A 25,295-nucleotide genomic window follows, 5' to 3' on the forward strand; every position below is an offset into this window, starting at 1 on the left:
CTTTCCAGAATCTAGAGAATTTTGCAAAATTAACACCAATGTATCTACCACCTCATTTGTTCAAGACCCTAGGATGAAGTCTATCAGGACCCGGAGACTTGCCAGCCTTAGCTCCATCAGTTTGCTCAAACCACTTCTCTAATGATTGTAATTTCACCAAGTTCCTCTCCCCTTTCCACCTCCAGATTTACAGATATTTCTGGAATGTTTATGTATTCTCTCCAGTGAAGAAAAAATCCAAATATGTGTTCATTTTGTTGGCCATCTTCCTATTATCTACTATTGTCTACCCATTGGGCGACGTGGTGGCACAGTGGTTAGCACTGCTGCCTCACAGCACCAGAGACCCGGTTTGATTCTCGGCTTGGGTGACAGCCTGTGTGGAGTTTGCACGTTCTCCTCGTGTCTGCGTGGGTTTCCTCCGGGTGCTCCGGTTTCCTCCCACAGTCCAAAGATGTGCAGGTTAGATGGATTGGCCATGCTAAATTGCCCCTTAGTGTCCAAAAATGTGTAGAATCATAGAATCCCTATAGTGCAGGAGGAGACCATTCGGCCCATTGAGTCTTCACTGACAATCCCACCCAGGCCCTATCCCCATAACCTTATGTATTTACCCAGCTAATTCCCCTGATACTGTAGGTTAGGTGGATTAGCCATGGTCAATGCATGGGGTTACAGGGATAAATCGATTGGGTGGACCTGAGTAAGATGTTTTTTCGGAGAGCTGGTGCAGACTCAATGGGCTGAATGGTCTCCTTCTGCACTGTAGGGATTCTATGGTTCATTCTCACTCTCTAGAGGACTCACTTAACTTGCTATTTTCCTGTTTAAACACCTGTAGAAACACATGCTATAAGTTTTCACAATTCTAGCCATCTTCCTCTCATAGTCTAATTTCTTTCTCCTGATTAACCTTTGGTCATTCTCTGCTGTTCTTCACATTCTAACCAATCATCTGGCCTGCAGTTATATGCTTCTTTTTCCTTAAGTTTGACAGTTTCCTTAACTTCTTTAGTTAACCACGGAAGTGGGTCCTCCCCCTCCAAATCTTTTTAATAGTAGAAATTTTCTGATTCAGAATATTCTGAAACAGCCCCTGAAATGTCTGCCACTGCTTGTCTATTGATCTGTCCCCTAGCCTAATCTCCCAGTTCACTTAGCTAGCACAACTTTCATGCCCACATAGTTGCCTTTATTTCAGTTTAAAAAACTAGCCTTAGACCCACTCTTCTCCCTTTCAAACTAGTCAGTTGTGTTGAAGCAGGGTTAGACAGTGTAGTGGCCAGACCAGTGTTGTACTGTGCATTGGAGCTTCATCGAACAATCCCTTCACTGCTTCCACTGTCCTGATTGTCACCTGAAGCGTGGTTCTGTAGGGATGGCCAGAAGGCTGTTTCCCAACATGGGTTGGTGTCCTGCCAGCCAGCATCCAAAACTAAAGGAAGGGTAAGACCTGCAGTCCACGCCAGCCTGCCCTGTGACGTGATGGTACGAAGACCGGAACTGAACACTTCTTCCTCTCTTTCCTCATTCTATCCCCCCCACCGCCCCCCAGTCACCGACATAGTCTGCTAATCAAGGCAAATAAACAGGCCCAAAGTCAAACCCGTCAGGCAACCAAAACCAGTCTAGGAGATCACAGATCAAATCTGATTTTCTGTACTTCACAATCTTTACCCTCGTCAAGAACTGGGTCCAGCTCCAACTTAAAGAATCTGAGAAACGTTGCAGGGAAAATTGCCGATCATTTTTTGTCAAAAGACTGGGCGGAATTTTCCCGTCCCGCCCACCACGGGAATCGTAGCGAGCGGGACATGGACCCTTGGGGGTGAGCGTGGCTGGAAAATCCCGCCCATCATCTCGCGAGCAATAATAACAGAAGCTTTGCCTTTTGCTGCTATGCTGTGAATGGCGTGTCTTTGTCTCTGCCCTTGTCTGTGTACAGGGATCATCCTTGACCTGATGCATCTGAAGAAGCCTGGTGGGTTTGACATGTCTCTCTTTTACTGCGACCTTGTCAGTGTATCGGAGGATGGGGATGCAGCTGTGCAAGGCGAGGGGTCAGCCAGGTTGGGCGATCTGCTTCGGAAAGTGTGGGCCAAGGACTACAAGAAGAGGACCGTCACCAGGTCAGCAGTCACTCAGAGTAGCACCGCGTCTCCTGGGTCCTCGGAGAGTTTCTAATGTATTCCCTGCGGACCTTGGCAGACAGAACGTCCGTGTTCATGCACACAATCTGCTCAAATGTACGGACGATCTTCATAGATTAGGCACTCAGGGCATGTTTCCACTCGCTGGGAAGAGCGAAACCAGAAGCCGTCAACACCAGGTAGTGACCAGGCCAGGAATGCAGGAGAAATTTCTTTACCCAGAGAGTGATGGGAATGTGGAACTTGGCTACCACAGGGTTGTAATGAATGGTGTAGCTGCGTTTAGGGAGAAGCTGGATGAGCATGAGAGAGAAAATCATTGGCCGGTTACGCTGATAACGCTAAAGGGAGAGGGGAGGGAGAAAGTTCATGGGAAGCGGAAATACTGGCATGCAGCTGTTGGGCTGAATGGCCTGTTTCTCTGCTGCGTCTCTTATTTTGAAACATCATAAGGTGCATCATGTTACTTTGACAGGAATCGGCCATACAAAGAATATAGTACAGCACAGGAACAGGCCCTTCAGCCCTCCAAGTCTGCGTCTGGACACAGGACGCCTTTCTAAACTAAAGACCTTTCGTCTCTACATAGCAAATTCCTCCATTCCCAGCCTTTTCATGTATCTATCCAGATGCCTCTTAAATGTTGCTATTGTATCTGCTTCTACCACCTCCTCTGGCAGCGCGTCCCAGGCACTTACCACCCTCTGTGTAAAAAAACTTGCCTCTCACATCTCCTTTAAACTTTCCCCCTTTTTGCCTTAAACCTCTGTCCCCTAGTAATTGGCATTTCTACCCTGGGAAAAAGACTCTGACTATCCATTCTATCCACGCCTCTCATAATCTTGTAGACTTCTATCAGGTCGCCCCTCAGCCTCTGACGTTCAAATGAAAACAAATCAAGTTTGTCCAATCTCTTGTCATAGCTAATACCCTCCAAACCAGGTAACATCCTGGTAAACTTTTAATGTGGCGACCAGAACTGTATGCAATATTCCAAACATGCCCTAACTAAAGCTCTATACAGCTGCAACTTGACCTGCCAAATTTTGCACCCTATGGCCCAACCGATGAAGGCAAGCATGCCATACGCCATCTTGACCACCTTATCCACTTGTGTTGCCACTTTCAGGGAACTGTGGACCTGTACGCCCAGATCCCTCTGCATGTTAATGCTTCTAAGGGTCCTGCCATTTACTGTGTATTTCCCTACTGCATTGGACCTTTCAAAATGCATCATCTTTGATTTGATTTGATTTATTATTGTCACATGTATTGGTATACAGTGAAAAGTATTGTTTCTTGCGCACTATACCGACAACGCATACCATTCATAGAGAAGGAAAGGAGAGAGCGTAGAATGTTACAGTCATAGCTAGGATGGAGAGAAATATCAACTTAATGCAAGGTAGGTCCATTCAAAAGTCTGATGGCAGCAGGGAAGAAGCTGTTCTTGAGTCAGTTGGTACGTGACCGTATCTTTTGGTGGAAGAGAGAATGTCCGGGCTGTGTGCGGTCCTTAATTATGCTGACTGCTTTGCTGAGGCAGCGGGAAGTATAGACAGAGTCAATGGATGGGAGGCTGGTTTACGTGATGGATTGGGCTACATTCACAACCTTTTGTAGTTTATTGCGGTCTTGGGCAGAGCAGGATCCATACCAAGCTGTGATACAACCAGAAAGAATGCTTTATATGGTGTATCTGTAGAAGTTGGTGGGAGTCATAGTGGACATGCCAAATTTCCTTAGTCTTCTGAGAAAACAGAGGCGCATTTGTCTGGATTAAATTCCATCTGCCATTTCTCCGCCCAAGTCTAACCAGACTATCTATATCCTGCTGCATCCTCTGACAATCCTCCTCACAAACATTGGTAAACATAGCAACTATTTTCCACACACACTTGAACAGTGAGATAATGACCAGATCTGTTTTTTGGAGGTTAATTTGACAGGACAGAGCTTCCCTGCTCTCCAAAGTAAAGTTTATTTATTAGTCACAAGTAAGGCTTACATTAACACTGCAATGAAGTTACTGTGAAATACCCCGAGTTGCCACAGTCCGGCGCCTGTTCGGGTCAATGCACCCTAACCAGCACATCTTTCAGAATGTGGGAGGAAACTGGAGCACCCGGAGGAAACCCACGCAGACACGGGGAGAATGTGTAAACGCCACACAGTGACCCGAGCCGGGAATCGAACCCGGGTCCCTGGCGCTGTGAAGCAGCAGTGCTAACCACTGTGCCACCGTGCCATCCTCCATGTGGTGCTGTGGGATATTTTACATCCAACTGACCAAATCGTCAGGACCTTGGCTTAAACCCCACCGCCCCCCATCCCTTAACTGCTGCCTTCTTCAACCGCTTAATGTGCATCAGAATGTCTTTGAGTTTCAGCCCCTGTTAAACTCTCTGTTCCGGTGCCGCTTGTATTTGATGTCCTGTTTTTTTTGTGTTTTGTTTTGGCCAGGCTGAACCTGAAGCTGGGAGAAGGCGTGGAACTTTCAGTCGGAGTTTACAATCTCGTGCGGAGTGCCAGGAAACCCAGTGCCGTCCGCCTGTACCGGGAAAGCAACGAGCCCGTCAAAACCAAAACCCGCTGGTTTAACGGGGAGATGGGCAGTCCGCTCCTGCCCAGCGACACCAAGAAGGCCCAGGTAAAGGACGGTGAACCACAGTCCAAAGATGTGCGGGTTAGGTGGATTGGCCATGCTAAATTGCCCCTTTAGTATCAGGGGGACTAGCTAGAGTAAATGCATAGGTTTATGGGGATAGGGCCTGGGTGGGATTGTGGTCGGTGCAGACTTGATGGGCTGAACGGCCTCCTTCTGCACTGTAGGGATTCTCTGATTCTATCATTAGTCAAAACCTCTGAATTACTCATCCAGTAACAGAACTCCCCTGTTATTGTATCCCTTGTGCGTACTGTACAGAGAGAAACAAGAGTTAATGTTTTAGGTCGATGACTTTTCTTTACAACTAGCCCGCGTTAGACATGCCACAGGGTTCAAACAGGTACAGAAGGAAGGTATGCACGGAGGGCTGGAAAGAGTGAAAGGGGAGGCAGCAGAGATTAAATAACAGAAGAGACAATGGTGCAAGGCAAAGATAGAATGGTAATGAGATGAGTAAATAAAGAGAAAAAGAACTTGTATTAATTAAAATAGCGCCTTCCACAACTTCAAGATGGCCCAAAGCACTTCACAGCCAATGAAGTACTTCTGAACTTTCCTGCAGACAAAAGGAATATGCCCAAGCCTTGCACCTGTTTTGAATTATCTGGCAGCTTGAGGAGCCTATAGCTCCCCATTGCTTTCTCCATGGCAAGACCTCGGCCAATCAGAGTCGACTTGTCAACCAATCAACACCCTTTTCTCCTGTGGTATAAATTGTCACAATTGTTTGAAATTTGACCTTCTGGGGTTTGTCCTGATGAGTGCAAGACAAAATACTTCGACAACCTGTCTCCTTGTTCAGCATTGGTTTCGAAGTTTAGCCACTGCTGTAATGTGGGAATCTTTCTACTTACATTTGACTCTCTCCATCCCTTTCTTCCACAAACTGATTCCCTCCCTGTAACTTGCTTTTTTATTTTAAAATAAGGATCAGTACGAGGTATCATTTTTATTTTCTGCTCTGTCTTTAACTTGTTACCTGTTTAAAGTTAAAAGTTTATTTATTAGTGTCACAAGTAAGGCTTACATTAACACTGCAGTGAAGTTACTGTGAAAATCCCCTAGTCGCCACACTCCGGCGCCTGTTCGGGTAACACTGAGGGAGAATTTAGCACGGCCAATGCACCCTAACCAGCACGTCATTCGGACTGTGGAAGGAAACCGGAGCACCCGGAGGAAACCCACGCAGACACGGGGGAGAACGTGCAGAGACTCCACACAGACAGTGACCCAAGCCGGGAATCGAACTCGCGTCCCTGGCGCTGTGAAGCAGCAGTGCTAACCACTGTGTCACCGTGCCGCCCCGTTTCTGGGATACGCATCACCCTTCTTCCAATGTCCTGAATATTTTGTACCATCGTAATCCAGACATCCAGTGGGAAGAGTCTTCCATCCCTTTGCTCTTTTTATACCGAGATTAACTTTCCATTTTTCAGTCAGACCTTCACTGGATTAGCTCTTTGAAGAAGAGGCATACGGACCCGAAATGTTAACTCTGCTTCTCTCTCCGTGCACCTGCTGAGCTTTTCCAGCATTCTCTGTTTTTATTTCAGATTTCCAGCGTCCATAGTATTTTGCTTTCACTTCATTGAGTTTATCTGCTTGATGTGGTTACATGACCATCTATATTGATGGAATATTCCACAAAATATGTCCAGCCTAATGAACAGAGCGTGCTTGAGCCTCTGTGTTATTTAACAAAATAACACAGAGGCTGTGTTACTCATGACGGTGATTGCTCATATCACACAGTGTGACCTAATCCAGAAGAGGACCGTTAGGGCGGCACGGCGGTTAGCACTGGTGCCTCACAGCGCCAGGGACCCGGGTTTGATTCCCGGCTTGGGTCACTGTCTGTGTGGAGTCTGCACGTTCTCCCTGTGTCTGCGTGGGTTTCCTCCGGGTGCTCCGGTTTCCTCCCACACTCCAAAGATGTGCAGGTTAGTTGATTGGCCATGATAAATTGCTCCTTAGTGTCAGGGGCACTATCAGGATAGATACATGGGGCTACAGGGATAGGGGCTGGGTGGGATTGTGGTCGGTACAAACTCAATGGGCTGAATGGCCTCCTTCTGCACTGCAGGGATTCTATGATTGCCCATCCCTAATTGCCCTTGAGAAGGTGGTGGTGAGCTTCCTTCTTGAAACGCTACAGTGCATGTGGTGTAGGTACACCCACTGTGCTGTTAGGGAGGGAGTTCAGGATTTTGACCCAGAGACAGTGAAGGAACAGCCAATATATTTCCAAGTCAGGATAGTGAGTGGCTTGGAGGGGAACTTGTAGGTGATGGTCTTCCCAGGTATCTGCTGCCCTGGCCCTTCTAGTTGGAAGTAGTTGTGGGTTTGGAAGGAGCTATTGAAGGAACCTTGGTCAGTTCCTGCAGTGCATCTTATCGATGGTACACACGGCTGCCAATGTGTCCGTGGTGGAGGAAGTGAATGCTTGTAGAAGGAGTGCCAGTCAAGCGGCTGTTTTGTCCTGGATGGTGTCAAGCTTCATGAGTGTTGCTGGAGCTGCAAGTGGAGAGTACTCCATCACTCCTGACTTGTGCCTTGTAGATGGTGGACAGGCTTTGGGAGGGTCAGCGGGCGAGTACCTCGAAAGATGTTGACCTTTCATATAATTTAAGCCTGTTCTTGTTCTTTTTGGTTCCCAGGTTTATGGACAGAGGCAGATTGTTCTGGAGAAAGAGGAAACCGAGGAATTGAAGAGATTTGATGGCCCAGGCTTGGTTCTCATTGGTTTCAAGCCATTGTCACTCTTAAAGAAGCACCACCACATCAGACCCCCACAGTTCATTTACCCAGATGAGACGCTGATAACAGGTAACCCTCAGCCGCTGTTACTGCTGCCCTTTGGCCAAGTGGGCATGGCTCTACCCAGGGTATTTATAGAGCACAGGGTCCAAACTTCATCCCCCTTCTCCTCAGTTAGCTGATGGTTCACAAGACAGATTCATGCAGATAATGATGGGAAACCCTGCAGTGGCAGCGAGAAGTGTTAAAACGTTAGGAGCTAATGTTCCAGCATGAAGGAATCCTACTGGAGAGAGAGTGACATTTTATATATTTACAATGCAGCCGTAATAGAGAGCAGATGCAAATATGTTATCGGATAGAATACCCCTCCTCTCGAATCCCTCTACCCTAGAATACCCTGAATAGAATCCCTCTATCCTAAAATACCCAGAATAGAATACCTCTATCCTAGAATACCCTGTGTAGAATCCCTCTATCCTAAAATACCCCGTATAGAATACCTCTACCCTAAAATACCCTGTCTAGAATATCTCTATCCTAGAATACCCCATATAGAATACCTCTACCCTAGAATACCTCGTATAGAATCCTTCTATCCTAAAATACCCTGAATAGAATACCTCTATCCTAGAATACCATGAATAGGATACCACTATCCTAAAATACCCTGAATAGAATCCCTCTACCTTAGAATACCCCGTATAGAATACCTCTACCCTAGAATACCCCGTATAGAATCCCTCTATCCTAGAATACCCCATATGAAATACCTCTATCCTAAAATACCCCGTATAGAATACCTCTACCCTAGAATACCCTTTATGGAATACCTCTACCCTAGAATACCCCGTATGGAATACCTCTACCCTTGAATACCCCGTATAGAATACCTCTCTCCTAGAATACCCCGTATAGAATCCCTCTATCCTAGAATACCCAATATAGAATACCTCTACCCTAGAATATTCCGTATAGAATACTTCTATCCTAAAATACCCTGAATAGAATACCTCTATCCTAGAATACCATGTATAGAATACCTCTATCCTAAAATACCCTGAATAGAATCCCTCTACCCTAGAATATCCCTTATAGAATACCTCTACCCGAGAATACCCCGTATAGAATACCTCTACCCTAGAATACCCCATATGGAATACCTCTACCCTAGAATACACCATATAAAATACCTCTATCCTAAAATACCCCGTATAGAATACTTCTACTCTAGATTACCCTGTATAGAATATCTCTACGCAGAGTACCCGGTATAGAATGCCTCGACCCTAGAATACCTTGTATAGAATACCACTACCGCAACATACCCTGTATAGAATATAACTATCCTAGAATACCATGTATAGAATACCTCTATCCTAGAATACCATGTATAGAATACCTCTACCCTAGAATACCCTGTATAGAATACCACTACCCTAGAATACCCTGTATAGAATATCACTACCCTAGAATACCCTGTATAGAATACCACTACCCCAACATACCCTGTATAGAATATAACTATCCTCGAATACCATGTATAGAATACCTCTATCCTAGAATACCATGTACAGAATACCTCTACCCTAGAATACCCTGTATAGAATACCACTACCCCAACATACCCTGTATAGAATATAACTATCCTAGAATACCATGTATAGAATACCTCTATCCTAGAATACCATGTATAGAATACCTCTACCCTAGAATACCCTGAATAGAATACCACTACCCCAACATACCCTGTATAGAATATAACTATCCTAGAATACCATGTATAGAATACCTCTATCCTAGAATACCATGTATAGAATACCTCTACCCTAGAATACCCTGAAGAGTATACCCCTATCCTTGGGAGCTGTATCACTGATTGTTTGATGCTACCTGAGCATTATTATATCTTAAGAGATGAGAAGATGAATTTGAGCTCATTGTACCTGGTCCACTTTCTCTCATTACAGCATGCGGTTACATACTGAATGGCGTGAATGTGTTCTCTCCACTGCTCTGGATCATAGATCACGCCAAAGATTTCTCACACTTTGAATCGAGGAGTCAGATGCTGAATCGTGGGCAGCATGGTAGCACAGTGGTTAGCACTGCTGCTTCACAGCTCCATGGACCTGGGTTCGATTCCCGGCTTGGGTCACTGTCTGTGTGGAGTTTGCACATTCTCCTCGTGTCTGCGTGGGTTTCCTCCGGGTGCTCCGGTTTCCTCCCACAGTCCAAAGATGTGCGGGTTAGGTTGATTGGCCATGCTAAAATTTCCCTTAGTGTCCTGAGATGCGTAGGTTGGAGGGATTAGCGCGTAAATATGTAGGGATATGGGGGTAGGGCCTGGGTGGGATTGTGGTCGGTGCAGACTCGATGGGCCGAATGGCCTCTTTCTGGACTGTAGGGTTTCTATTCTATTCTCTGAATCCTATTACCCTGGTTAGAAACATAGAAAATCGGAGCAGGAGGAGGCCATTCAGCCCTTCGAGTCTGCTCCATCATTCATTATGATCATGGCTGATCATCCAACTCAATATTCTGTTCCCATCTTCCCCCCCATATCCTTTGATCCTCTTCGCCCCAACCAAGTGCTATATCTAACTGCTTCTTGAAAACATTCAATATTTTGGCCTCGATTACTTTCTGTGGTAGCAAATTCCACATATTCACCACCCTCTGGGTGAAGACATTTTTCCTCATCTCTGTCCTAAATGATTTAGCCTGTATTCTTAAATTGTGATCCCTGGTTCTGTACGCCGCCCCAACCCCCCGCCATTGGGGAACATCCTTCCTGCATCTACATTGTCTCGTCTTGTTAGAATTTCAAGTTTATTTATTTGTGTCACAATTACATTAACACTGCAATGAAGTTACTGTGAATATCCCTGAGTTGCCACACTCTGGCGCCTGTTTAGATACACCGAGGGAGAATTTAGCATGGCCAATGCACGTCTTTTGGATTATGGGAGGAAACCGGAGCACCCGGAGGAAACCCACGCAGACACGGGTTTCTATGAGATTCCCCCCCCACCCTCATTCTTCTGAACTCTGGTGAATATAATCCTAACCGACTCAATCTCACCTTGGGAGTCAGTCCCGCCATCCAAGGAATCAGCCTGGTAAACCTCCACTCTACAGCAAGAACGTCCTTCCTCAGATAAGGAGACAAAAGCTGCACGCAATATTCCAGGTGTGGTCCCACCAAGGCCCCATATATATGCAACCAGACACCCCTGCCCCGTACTCTAATCCTCTCGCTATGAAGGCCAACATTCCATTTGCCTTTTTCACCGCCTGCTGCACCTGAATGCTTCACTTCAGCGACTGGTGCATGAGGACACCCAGGTCTCATTTCACATTCCTTTCTCCTAATTTATGGCCTTTCAGAGAGTAATCTGCCTTCCGTTTTTGCTACCAAAGTGGATAACCTCACATTTCTCCAAATTATACTGCATCTGCTGTTCATTTGCCCACTCACTCAACTTGTCCACATCACACTGAAGCATCTCTCCATCTTCCTCACAGCTCACCCAGCTTTGTGTCATCTGCAGATTTGGAGATATTACATTTAGTTCCTTCGTCTAAATCATTAATTTATATGTAGTGAATAGCTGGGGCCCCAGCACTGATCCCAGCGGTACCCCACTAATCACTCCCTGCCATTTGGAAAAAGACCTGTTTATTTCCTACTCTTTGTTTCCTGCCTGCCAACCAGTTTTCTATCCATCTCAATACACTACCCAATCCCATGCACTTTAATTTTACACACTGATCTCTTATGTGGGACCTTATTTGAAAGTTCAAATCAACCACATCCACTGGCTGCCCCTCATCAACTCTACTAGTTACATCCTTGAAGAATTCCAGTAGATTTGTCAAGCATGATTCCCCTCGTGTAAATCCATCTGACTCTGTCCTGTCCAGCCGCTGTTTACCAAGTGCTCTGCTATTAAATCCTCCCCCACTACCGACGTCAGGCTGACTGGTCTATAATTCCCTGTTCTCTCTCTGCCTCCCTTTTTAAATAGTGGGGTTACATTAGCTACCCTCCAATCCATAGGAACTGTCCCAAAGGCTATAGAACCTTGGAAGATGAATACCAATATACCCACTATTTCTCAGACCATTTCCTTAAGTACTCCGGGGTGTAGATTATCGGGCCCTGGGGATTTATCAGCCTTCAATCTCAATTTCCCCAACACCATTTCTCTACTAATATTAATTTCCTTCAGTTCCTCCCTCTCCCTAGACCCTGTGTTCCCCAACTTTTCTGGTACGTTATTTGTGTCCTCCTTTGTGAAGACAGAACCAGAGTATGTATTTAGTTGGTCAGCCATTTCTTTGTTCCCCATTATATATTGCCCTGTTTCTGACTGTAAAGGACCTAGTTTGTCGTTAACAATCTTTTTCACCTCACACACCAAATAGAAGTTGGATGGCACGGTAGCACAGTGGTTAACACTGCTGCTTCATAGCTCCAGGGGCCTGGATTCGATTCCCGGCTTGGGTCACTGTCTGTGTGGAGTCTGCACATTCTCCTCGTGTCTGCGTGGGTTTCCTCCGGGTGCTCCGGTTTCCTCCCACAGTCCAAAGATGTGCCGGTTAGGTTGATTGGCCATGCTAAAAATTGCCCCTTAGTGTCGTGAGATGTGTCGGTTAGAGGGATAAGTGGGTATATATGTAGGGATATGGGGGTAGGGCCTGGGTGGGATTGTGGTCGGTGCAGACTCGATGGGCCGAATGGCCTCTTTCTGTACTGTAGGATTCTATGTTTCTAAACTTTTACGGTCAATGTTTATGTTTCCCGCGAGCTTACTCTCGTACTCCATTTTCCCCTTATTAATTAGTCCCTTTGCTGAATTATAAACTGTCCCAATCCTCAGGTCTACAGTTTTTCTGGATCATTTGTATGCCTCTCCCTTGGACCTTTAACTATCTCTAATTTCCCTTGTAAGCCTTGGTTTGGCCACCTTTCCAGTTTTATTTTTGTGCCAGACTGGATTAAATAATCATTCTTTGAATGTTTGCCGTTGCCGATCCACCATCGTCCCCTTAAATAACATTTCCCAATCTATCAAAGCCAACTTGTGCCTCATATTCATCGTAGTTTCCTTTATTAAGATTCAGGACCCTAGTCTCAAAATCAACTCCCTCACTGTCCACCTTGATGAAGAATTCTATCGTGTTATAGGGGATGAAGTAACAATTTGACTTTATCGTCGCCACTTGCTAAGCAGCTCAGAGAGGTCACCCCCCCTGGTCCTTTCCAGCAGCCTTTGGGCCAGCCCTGGTGCCAGGTGCTTATTGTTCTGAGCTGTGTTTATGTTTCACATTCCCAACAGGAAGCACCACTTTATTCAGCGCACTGCTCACCAAGTGCCTGGAGAAGGACGTGTATGCTGTTTGCCGCTACACTCCCCGGAGGAACACCCCACCCCGATTTGTGGCGTTGGTCCCACAGGAGGAGGCGCTGGATGATCAGAAAGTGCAGACCATCCCTCCAGGTCAGTGACACTGTCTCTCTCGGATCGCTCACTGACTGGGTGAGTACACTTGATTTGTCTCTCCTTTCTGACTGAGTTATGGTCACACCAGTACCACTGAATCTCTGGCACCTTTTCTGCCTGGCCACAGATGATAATTATTCACACACTATTTGTCTATGGAGGGCATCGTAGCTGTTGCCTATCCTACCCCCACTCACACACACACACCCGCACACACACACCACATACCACACATATACACACCACACGTATACACACCACACGTATACACACCACACGTACGTACATCACACGTACACACATCACATGTACACACATCATGTACACACATCTCATGTACACACACCACACGTACACACACCACACGTACACACCACACGTACACACATCACATGTACACACATCACATGTACACACACCACACGTACAGACAACACACGTACACACATCACATGTACACACATCACATGTTCACACACCACACGTACACACACCACACGTACACACATAGCACACATTTACACACATCTCAGATACACACACGCACCACATGTACACAGACACACCACACGTACACGCACACACCACACGTATACACACGCACCACACGTACACGCGCACACCACACGTACGCGCGCACACCACATGTACGCGCGCGCACCATACATACGTGCGCACACCACACGTACAAGCACGCACCACACGTACAAGCGCGCACCACATACGCGCACACCACACGTACGCGTGCACCACACGTATACACACACCACACGTACACGCACACACCACACGTACACGCACACACCACACGTACGCGTGCACCACACGTACACACACACACCACACGTACACGCACACAGCACATGTACACGCGCACCACACATACACGCACACACCACACGTACACACGCACCACACGTATACGCACACACCACACGTATGCGCGCACCATACGTATGCACGCACCACACGTACATGCACGCACCACACGTACATGCACGCACCACACGTACACGCACGACCACACGTACGCGCACGCACCACACATACACGAGCACCACACATACGCGCGCACCACACGTGTGTGCGCACACCACACGTACGCGCACACACCACACGTACAAGCGTGCACCACACGTACAAGCGCGCACCACACGTACAAGCGCACACCACACGTACAAGCGCGCACCACACGTGCGCACACCACACGTACGCGCGCACCACACGTGTGCGCACACCACACGTGCGGGCGCACACCACACGTGCAAGCGCACCACACGTACACGCGCGCACCACACGTACGCGCACACCGCACGTACACACACATATATACACACAGTGGAGCCTGGCTGATTGTGTGCAGCTCCAATGCAGAGAGGAACTGAAACCAGATATTTGATTTGATTTATTATTGTCACGTTTATTAGTATACAGTAAAAAGTATTGTTTCTTGCGTGCTATACAGACAAAACATACCGTTCATAGAGAAGGAAAGGAGAGAGTGCAGAATGTAGTGTTACAATCACAGCGAGGGTGTAGAGAAAGATCAACGTAAGAGAAAGATAGCACCACAGCCTGGGCTTGGACTCAGATGAACTAACTTCAGATTTCTATAGTTCAGAGTTACAGCGGATACATGTTACAGTGGGTGGATGAAAATTGAAGATTACATCATAACTGCTGAGAGGAAATTGATCCAATCTATAAAGGGGAAAAGATTGCAGGGCTGGGGGAAAGAGAAGGCTCTTGAGACGCATTGGATAAGCTCTTTCAAAGAGCCAGTATAGCCATGATGGGCTGAATGGCTTCTATGCAGTGTCATTCAATGAATCATTTACCATCGCTGTAGTCCTGCATTACATTGGCAGTGCAGTGATTTTAGACGTGGGTCTTCACTTGTGGTTTCCTCCCTGGGAACAGTAACCTGACGATAGGCAGAGTTTTTTAAGCGATGTTGATTGAGGGATGAATACTGGCCGAGACACCAAGGAAAACTCCCCTGCTGCTCTTCAAAACAGGGTCGTTAACATCCACCTCCGAGGGATGTGGGGACCGCAGTTTTCTGTCACGTCTGAAAAGCATTGAAGTACGCAAAGAATCCAAACACCCCACAGAGCTGCAATCCCCACTCACACACGCACCCAGGGACCTGGGTCAATTCCCAGCTTGGGTCACTCTCTGTGCGGAGTTTGCACGTTCTCCCCGTGTCTGCGTGGGTTTCCTCCGGGTGCTCCGGTTTCCTCCCACAGTCTGAAAGACGTGCGGGTTAGGATGGATTGGCCGTGCTAAATTCTCCCTCAGTGTACCCGAACAGGAGTGTGGTGACTAGGGGATTTTCACAGTAACTTCATTGCAGTGTTAATGTAAACCTACTTGTGACACTAATAAAATAAACTTTGAAACTTTAAACTTTAAAACTTTACTAGTCGTAGCTTTGACCTGATTTCTGCAAAAACGCGAATGTTCATCCCAGGTCATCCCATCAAACGCAACTCCTGAGTCGGGCAGAGTGGACGTGTGAAATGCTCACCGATTCCTGGTACAAACAAAACAAAAAGTATTGTTTTCCCATCAGGATTCCACCTGATTTTTTTGCATTATGCCGACGATGTCAGGAAGATCAGCTTTACGGAGAAGCGAGTGGCCAGCGAGGATCAGATCGAGAAGATGAAATCAGTGGTGCAGAAGCTCCGGTTTAAATACAGGTCAGTCGGAGGTTCCAGCGATACTTTCTGCGCCTTTAGGGGATCACTGTCTGTGCGGAGAGTCTGCACGTTCTCCCCGTGTCTGCATGGGTTTCCTCCGGGTTCCTCCCACAGTCTGAAAGGTGTGCAGGATTGGCCGTGCTAAATTGCCCCTCAGTGACCCAGATGTGTAGATTAGAGGGACTAGCGGGGTAAATACATTGGGTTACGGGGATAGGACCTGGGGTGGGATTGTTGTCGGTGCAGACTCGATGGGCTGAATGGCCTCCTCCTGCACTGTAGGATTTCTATGATTTCCCCTGTGCAGATGAACAGGAAATTTCTGCAAATTCTCCTTAAAATAAAATGGTGACCATTTCTATCCCTCTGGATTAGGCCTGAGAGCTTTGAGAATCCGGTTATTCAGCGGCATTTCCGTAATCTGGAGGCACTGGCCCTCGATTTGAAGGAACCGGAAGAAGTTGAAGATTTGACACGTGAGTATCCTGCTGTACAGCTCGTACCCACTGCCCAGCAGCAAAAGGAATTAATTTGATTTGATTTGATTTATTATTGTCACATGTATTAACATACAGTGAAAAGTATTGTTTCTTGCGCACTATACAGACAAAGCATACCGTTCATAGAGAAGGAAAGGAGAGAGTGCAGAATGTAGTGTTACAGTCATAGCTAGGGTGGAGAGAAAGATCAACTTAATGCGAGGTCGGTCCATTCAAAAGTCTGACAGCAGCAGGGAAGAAGCTGTTCTTGAGTCGGTTGGTACGTGACCTCAGACCTTTTCCCGACAGAAGAAGGTGGAAGAGAGAATGTCCGAGGTGCGTGGGGTCCTTGATGATGATAAGGAATGATAGTGATTATGAAAAGATAGTGATTGTAAAGACGAAAAAAGCCCAGCTTTCACACGTAGTCTGTAACAGAGCAGTATATCGGGAATATTTCCCATTGGATTCAGGGCCCCGGGGCGGGTATGAATATTGGGTAATTGTTGAATCCAGTTGTAATGCTCCCTGGGGGGCAGAGAGGGGTTGCTGGGGGCATGAAGAGGGGAGAAATATGGCAAAGTGGGGGGGGTTAGGGTGGGGGAGCTGGGGGATGCGGAGAGGAGAGTCAGTGTATCAGCAAATGCATATTGTGGCAATTACAGTAATTGCCTTATTGAAGACAGGCGATGGTTATTGACTCAACCTCTGAAAGAGTATAAATGGACACAGCAGGAACAGATACTGTGGGGGAATCAGAGGAGCTTGTATCTGTACTGAGCTGTATGTAGAATAAACTTGCTGAAGGAAAAAGACCAGCTGCTGTATTATTCCTCCACTGTTAATAAGAGGGAGCTCGGGGTGGGGCGGGGGGGGGGGCGGTGCAGAGCTCAGGGGAGGTGGGGGCAGAGCTGGGGGGAGGAGCAGACAGGGGGGAGAGAGGGGGAGCTGGGGGGAGAGGGGGAGCTGGCAGGGAAAGGGGGAGCTGGCGGGGAGGGGGAGCTGGGGGTGTTGAGCTCCAGCTGACGAAGGGGCAGCGCTCCGAAAGCGAGTGGCATTTGCTACCAAATCAACTTGTTGGACTTTAACCTGGTGTTGTTAAACTTCTTACCGTGTTGGAGAAGGGCAGCTGAGGGGAGTGGGGGCGAGAGAGAGGGGGTGCTGGGGAAGAGAGAGGGGATGCTGGGGGCGAGAGAGAGGGGGTGCTGGGGAAGAGAGAGGGGGTGCTAGGGAAGAGAGAGGGGGTGCTGGGGAAGAGAGAGGGGGTGCTAGGGAAGAGAGAGGGGGTGCTGGGGAAGAGAGAGAGGGGGTGCTGGGGAGGAGAGAGGGGGTGCTGGGGAAGAGAGAGGGGGTGCTGGGGAAGAGAGAGGGGGTGCTGGGGAAGAGAGGGTTAGCTTGGGGGGGAGAGGAGAGGGGGAGCTGGGGGGGGTAGAGGGGGAGCTTGGCGGGGGGGAGAGGGGGAGCTGGGGCGGGGAGAGCTGGGGGGGGAGAGGGGGAGCTGGGGGGGGGAAGAGGGGGAGCTGGGGGGGGGAAGAGGGGGAGCTGGGGGGGGAAGAGGGGGAGCTGGGGGGGGGAGAGAGGGGGAGCTGGGGGTGGGGGGAGGGGGGGGGAGAGGGGGTGACCTAGGGTTGGAGAGGGGGAGCTGGGGGGAGGGAGAATTGGGGTGGAGAGGTGGGGGTGGAGATGGGGAGTGGGGGTGGGGAGAGGGTGGAAGTATACTGTGAAAGGTCTGACACTGGGAAGTTCCGAAGAACAAAGGGACCTTGGCGTGTTTGTCCATAGATCTCTGAAGGTGGAAAGGCAGGTTAATAGGGTGGTGAAAAAGGCATATGGCACACTCGCCTTCATCAATCGGGGTATAGATTACAAAGCAGAGAGGTCATGATGGAGTTGTATAGAACTTTGGTGAGGCCACAGCTGGAGCACTGTGTGCAGTTCTGGTCGCCACCTTATAGGAAGGACGTGATTGCACTGGAGGGGGTGGAGAGGAGATTCACCAGGATGCTGCCTGGGACGGAACATTTAAGTTATGAAGAAAGGTTGGATAAGCTTGCGTTGTTTTCTCTGGAGCGGAGAAGACTGAGGGGTGCCCTGATTGAGGTGTTCAAGATTATGAGGGACATGGACAGGGTGGATAGGGAGCAGCTGTTCCCCTTAGTTGAAGGGTCAGTTACGAGGGGACACAAGTTAAAAGTGAGGGGTGGGAGGTTTAAGAGGGATTTGAGGAAAAAGGTTTTTACCCAGAGGGTGGTGAGGGTCTGGAATGCGCTGCCTGGGGGGGTGGTGGAGGCGGGACGCCTCACATCCTTTAAAAAGTACCTGGATGAGCACTTGGCACGTCATAACATTCAAGGCTATGGGCCAAGTGCTGGCAAGTGGGATTAGGTGGGCAGGTCAGGGCCTTTCATGCATCAGTGCAGATTTGGTGGGCCGATGGGCCTCTTCTGCATTGTAGGATTCTGTGAATCTGTGCTGAGGGGCAGAGAGGGGGAGCTGGGGGGCAGAGAGGGGGAGCTGGGGGGCAGAGAGGGGGAGCTGGGGGAGAGAGAGGGAACCGGGGGGAGATGGGGAGCCGATGGGGTGCTGTGGGGGAGGAGGAAAGGTAGAGAGGTGGAGAAGGTGGGCTGGAGAGGGAAAGCCGCGGGAGGGGAAATGGGGGAGAGGGGGGGATGCTGGGGGTAGGGGGGGGAGAGGAAGCTGGAGAGGTGCAAATAAATGACTTTGATAGAGGAGCGTAATAGGGGAAATCGTCTTTTCCCCACACAGTGCCAAAGAATGATGTTATGGACAGGGGAATCGGACAGCTGGCAGAGGAGTTCCTGGAGCTGGTTTATCCCCCGGGCTATAACCCAGGTGCAAAGAGCCAACAGAAGAGGAAGCTCAGTGAGTACTGCGGCAAGGGGAGCAAATTAAACGTTGTGTCAGTAAATGCTTCGCGTGAGATACAAGTGAGCCACATGGACACGGAAATCTCTGCTCAATTCTCTCAGAACTGAACCAGCTGGTCGCCAAAAGAAACAAAGAATTGCATTTTTTTAGCGCCTTTCCTCAGGACATTGTAAAACACTACAGTCAGCGAACTGTAGTGGCCGCTGCAATTTATTACAACCCTGTTAGGAACATTTATAGAGAATTAACTGACCATAATTACCTGACAGAACTACGCCACTAGATTTCAACTTTTTCAAATAAAAACAAACTTTATTGTATTTTAGAGTTAAACAAAGCACTATTAACTCAACACCGCAGTTTATCATTCCTCATGCCTGTGAACTCAGTTCAACTTTGTGCTCCCTGCCCAAGAATTCCCCTCTCCGTGGCAAGAATATTGAAGGTGCATTCACTTCTGTAGAAACCAGCCCGTGAGGTATGCCACAGCCCTCCAGAATTCACTTTATCGTTCCTCCCTGTTAGTTATTTCCTGAGGAAAGATTTTATGGGGATCCTGCCCATTGCTTTTTGGCAAAGCAACCTTCCAACCTTTATTTAACATCACACGACTGTGGAGGTTCAGCTCCTTGTTCTGGTGGCTGGCAGTTACCCAACTTGCTCCTCAGAGTTTCCAAACAATTCTGTTGACTGCTTTCGGCCTCAGGGTTCTGGGGTGGACCACTGTAGATAATCCAGGGAACAAATAGCGGTTTTATTATACAGGGCAGATGCAAGAATATCAAATTTCAAAGAGCAGCAATTAAAGATTATCAGTCGGGCTCGCAATGCGGCCCATTTACGCCTGCTAGAAATTACATGTATTCATATGGAGGGACCTGTCCTCTACAGGCAAAAGGAACATGTCCAGGCACTGCCTTTTTTAATTAAATGGAAGCATGGGAAGGGGGGGTCAATAGTTCCCTGGCGCACCCACCATGGCAATACCTCAACCAATCAAAATCGATATGCTGACCAATCAGCACCCTTTTTTTCGTGGAGTATAAATTTTTACTCCCTTTGAAATTTGGCATTCTTGTGCCTGTCCTGATGAGTGCAAGATGAAAAGCTTCGACAGCACGCCTCTGTTTTTGCAGCGGTATTCAAATCCAGAGGGAAAATGTGGGTTCAAATGCCCACCATGACTGTCTGAGAATTCTAAGCTAGTGTTTGTTTTTTAAAAGCTTGATCAATAAAAAGTAGCTCCCGGTAAAAGTGACCCCAAAGCCTGTCAAATTGTCAGAAAAATCCAACGACCGAGCTCATGTCTATTATGGAAGGGGGTGGCACGGCGGCACAGTGGTTAGCACCGCTGCCTCACAGCGCCAGGGACCCGGGTTCGATTCCCGACTTGGGTCACTCTCTGTGCAGAGTCTGCACGTTCTCCCCGTGTCTGCGTGGGTTTCCTCCGGGTACTCCGGTTTCCTCCTACAGTCCCGAAAGACGTGCTGGTTAGGGTGCATTGGCCGTGCTAAATTCTCCCTCAGTGTTACCCGAACAGGCGCTGGAGTGTGGCAACTAGGGGATTTTCACAGTAACTTCATTGCAGTGTTCATGTCAGCCTACTTGTGACGAATAAATAAACTTTAAACTTGCTGTCTTTACCAGCCTGTCCTACTGGTGATTCCAGTCCCAATGAGGCTGACAGCTGAACGTTCTCTGAATTAACTTGGCAAGTCCCACACAAAACTGCCCTATTCATGGCAACTAAATGCCAGCGATGCCCGCTCCTCCAGAATGATTATTGTTTTACTGTCCCTTATAAACAATGAACAGGTGTAAAGTAAATTTAAAAGTAAAGTTTATTTATTAGTGTCGCAAGTAAGACTTACATTGACACCGCAATGAAGTTACTGTGAAATTCCCCTAGTTGCCACACTCCGGCGCCTGTTCGTGTACGCTGGGGGAGAATTTAGCACGGCCAATGCATCTAACCAGCATGTCTTTCTGACTGTGGGAGGAAACCGGAGAAACCCCGGAGGAAACCCACGCAGACACGGGGAGAACGTGCAGACTCCACACAGACAGTGACCCGAGCCATAATTAACTGAAGTGGAATTGCACGGTGCTGTTTCTTATTAGCCGAATATTCAAGAGTGGGGCCATTGTTTGTCTTCGGTACTTCGGAGATTTGTCACGGTGACTGTCTGAAGAATGAACTGCTGTTCTCTGTGATCAGGCGACGCAGCCGGGGGAGCCGAGAAGAAGCCAAACGTGGAGGTGTCGCTGGGGAAGGAGGAGGTCAGGCAGTACCTGCGGAGCGGGACGCTGGGCAAGCTGACCGTGCCGGTGCTCAAGGAGGTCTGTAAACAGTACGGGCTGAGGGGCAGCAAGAAGCAGGAGCTGATCGACGCCATCACCGGTCACTTCGCTGAGAACTGACCGCGGTGGAATTCAGGCCATGGCCTGGGGGGGAGCGGGGGGAGGGCGGGGGGGTGGGGTGCGGGTCGTGTACGAGCAGCGGAGACTGTCGGGTTTAGCTGGGGAAAAGACCCAACTGGCCTTCCCAAATGAATCAAAACATCACAGGAACCTTCAAACTGTGACCCCACCGCCCCCAACCCGCCCACCCCCCCTTCAGGGCAGAAAGAGGCCATTCCGCCCATCGAGTCTGCACCGACAACAATCCCACCCAGGTCCTATCCCCATAACCCCACATATTTACCCTGCTAGTCCCCCTGACACTAAGGGGCAATTTAGCACGGCCAATCCACCTACTCCATGCATCTTTGGAGTGTGGGAGGAAACCGGAGCACCCAGAGGAAACCCACGCAGACACGGGGAGAATGTGCAAACTCCACACAGACAGTGACCCAAGCCGGGAATCGAACTCGGGTCCCTGGCACTGTGAGGCAGCAGTGCTAACCACTGTGCCATCCTGGCATTTATCTAGCATATCTGAGGGAGGGGGTGATTCTCTCCAGGCTCAGCCAGTATTAATTTATTGCACTCTCACTGTGGGACTGGAGTCTGCTGACAGAACCCTGCTCCAGGGTTGGTGCACATTAGGCTGGCACTGCAGGGCGATACCAGGCGGATGCTGCATTGTCAATGGTGCCATTCCCCCAATGGAACATCAATTCTGACCATTGTCTGGTTTCAGGGCAGCATCGAGATCTATGATTCAAACACAGTCACCCAGTGGCACACTGGTTGGCACTGCTGCCCCACAGCGCCAGGGACCCGGGTTCGATTCCCGACTTGGGTCACTCTCTGTGCAGAGTCTGCACGTTCTCCCCGTGTCTGCGTGGGTTGCCTCCGGGTACTCCGGTTTCCTCCTACAGTCCCGAAAGACGTGCTGGTTAGGGTGCATTGGCCGTGCTAAATTCTCCCTCAGTGTTACCCGAACAGGCGCTGGAGTGTGGCGACTAGGGGATTTTCACAGTAACTTCATTGCAGTGTTAATGTCAGCCTACTTGTGACTAATAAATAAACTTTAAACTTGCTGTCTTTACCAGCCTGTCCTCCTGGTGATTCCAGTCCCAATGAGGCTGACAGCTGAGCGTTCTCTGAATTAACTTGGCAAGTCCCACACAAAACTGCCCTATTCATGGCAACTAAAGAAGGGCAATAAATGCCAGCGATGCCCGCTCCTCCAGAATGATCATTGTTTTACTGTCCCTTATAGAACATAGAACAGTACAGCACAGAACAGGCCCTTCGGCCCATGATGTTGTGCCGAGCTTTATCTGAAACCAAGATCAAGCTATCCCACTCCCTATCATCCTGGTGTGCTCCATGTGCCTATCCAATAACCGCTTAAATGTTCCTAAAGTGTCCGACTCTACTATCACTGCAGGCAGTCCATTCCACACCCCAACCACTCTCTGAGTAAAGAACCTACCTCGGACATCCTTCCTATATCTCCCACCATGAACCCTATAGTTATGCCCCCTTATAATAGCTCCATCCACCCGAGGAAATAGTCTTTGAACGTTCACTCTATCTATCCCCTTCATCATGTTATAAACCTCTATTAAGTCTCCCCTCAGCCTCCTCCGCTCCAGAGAGAACAGCCCTAGCTCCCTCAACCTTTCCTCATAAGACCTACCCTCCAAACCAGGCAGCATCCTGGTAAATCTCCTCTGCACTCTTTCCAGCGCTTCCACATCCTTCTTATAGTGAGGTGACCAGAACTGCACACAATATTCCAAATGTAATTCCAAATTATAAACAATGAACAGGTGTAAAGTAAATTTAAAAGTAAAGTTTATTTATTAGTGTCGCAAGTAAGACTTACATTAACACTGCAATGAAGTTACTGTGAAAATCCCCTAGTTGCCACACTCCGGCGCCTGTTCGGGTAACACTGAGGGGGAATTTAGCACGGCCAATGCATCCTAACCAGCACATCTTTCGGACTGTGGGTGGAAACCGGAGCACCCGGAGGAAACCCACGCAGACACGGGGAGAACATGCAGACTCCACACAGACAGTGACCCGAGCCATAATTAACTGAAGTGGAATTGCACGGTGCTGTTTCTTATTAGCCGAATATTCAAGAGTGGGGCCATTGTTTGTCTTCGGTACTTCGGAGATTTGTCACGGTGACTGTCTGAAGAATGAACTGCTGTTCTCTGTGATCAGGCGACGCAGCCGGGGGAGCCGAGAAGAGGCCAAACGTGGAGGTGTCGCTGGGGAAGGAGGAGGTCAGGCAGTACCTGCGGAGCGGGACGCTGGGCAAGCTGACCGTGCCGGTGCTCAAGGAGGTCTGTAAACAGTACGGGCTGAGGGGCAGCAAGAAGCAGGAGCTGATCGACGCCATCACCGGTCACTTCGCTGAGAACTGACCGCGGTGGAATTCAGGCCATGGCCTGGGGGGGAGCGGGGGGGGTGGGGGGGGGGGGGGGTGGGGGGGGGGGGGTGGGGGGGGCTGCGGGTCGTGTACGAGCAGCGGAGACTGCCGGGTTTAGCTGGGGAAAAGACCCAACTGGCCTTCCCAACTGAATCAAAACATCACAGGAACCTTCAAACTGTGACTCCACCGCCCCCAACCACCCCCCCTCCCACCCCGCCCCCAACATCCCCCCCCCCCAACCCCCACCCCCACCGCAGCGAGCAGCCAGTATCCAAATCAGCTCTGATCCAAATATAACAGAACCAGGACTTGCTCTGACTCCATGATTCCGACCATCTGCGTAATGAGGAGAGCCCAGACTCTCCTTCCGAGGCCTCCAGGATATACAGGCCACCTCGCTGACAAGGAACTCAGAAATCTGCCCCCGGGATATTTTTGTACCTGTTGAATTTGTCACAAGTTTATTTTATACTTTGTGTTTTACAGGCCACCTGTAACCTACTCACCTCCAACAAAACCCAGTCCTGGGAAAGTCACTGCCACGTCTGAATATTATTTTCCTCCCTGTTATTTTTACCGGGGGGTTGGTGAGGAAGCCCCGGACTTGGTTATGGCAGAAAGGTACCTGTTAACAACCAGCTGGCACCGCCCAAGGGTAGTATACTGACCCTTGGCTGCGCTCTTTACACTTGTAGTTCTAGTGAGTGGAGAGAGAAATAGGCAGCACGGAGCTGCAAAGGTTAACCTAAACATGCAAGATCCATGTGCGGGCTGGGTGGATTGGCCATACTAAATAGCGCCTTAGTGTCAGGGGGATTAGCAGGGTAAATATGTGGGGTAACGGGGATAGGGCTTGGGTGGGATTGTAGTCAGTGCAGACTCGATGGGCCGAATGGCCTCTTTCTGCCCTGAAGGGATTCTATGATTTTTTTTAACAACGGTACAAAGTAATAACGAGGTTTTGGGACCTCGCTTTGATGGGAACAGTTACCGTATCAGATCAATAATCTCTCGCTGGAAACAGAGGCAGGCCATTCAGCCCCTCGAGCCTGTTCTGGGTGAAGGCAGTTAGGGTTGCTCTGAGGTGAAAAGTTCAAATCAAATACAAACCATCTCTTCTCGCATTTCCCTCGCACGCTAACCAACCTCCAATCCTGATTTTGGCTGTCTGTATTTTTATATAAGTGACAAGATTAAAGAGTTTACTGGGGATGATTTTTTGGGGGTACTTCCTGCCTGTTTTGTTGCCGCTCCTGTGTGTTTTTCTTCTCGAAACTCTATGGCTGGAATTTTCCCGTTC

The 25,295-nt window shown here is 48.7% G+C and overlaps 1 protein-coding gene across 1 annotated transcript in view; it reads left to right on the plus strand.

Annotated features, from left to right (window-relative positions):
• Window positions 1–24,011, plus strand: part of LOC144487898 (X-ray repair cross-complementing protein 5-like) — a gene marked incomplete at its 5' end in the record, with an annotated part of 48,955 nt that extends 24,944 nt beyond the window's left edge. The window contains 8 exons of the mRNA XM_078205950.1: window positions 1,946–2,129; window positions 4,614–4,800; window positions 7,476–7,644; window positions 12,921–13,082; window positions 15,661–15,790; window positions 16,166–16,266; window positions 19,036–19,152; window positions 23,785–24,011. Of these exons, the coding sequence (XP_078062076.1) occupies window positions 1,946–2,129; window positions 4,614–4,800; window positions 7,476–7,644; window positions 12,921–13,082; window positions 15,661–15,790; window positions 16,166–16,266; window positions 19,036–19,152; window positions 23,785–23,987 (1,253 nt within the window). The remainder of the gene's footprint in view (window positions 1–1,945; window positions 2,130–4,613; window positions 4,801–7,475; window positions 7,645–12,920; window positions 13,083–15,660; window positions 15,791–16,165; window positions 16,267–19,035; window positions 19,153–23,784) is intronic.
• Between the last annotated feature and the right edge of the window lie 1,284 nt (window positions 24,012–25,295).

Source organism: Mustelus asterias, unplaced genomic scaffold (genome assembly GCF_964213995.1).
Source record: "Mustelus asterias unplaced genomic scaffold, sMusAst1.hap1.1 HAP1_SCAFFOLD_1111, whole genome shotgun sequence".
NCBI classification, from domain to species: domain Eukaryota; kingdom Metazoa; phylum Chordata; class Chondrichthyes; order Carcharhiniformes; family Triakidae; genus Mustelus; species Mustelus asterias.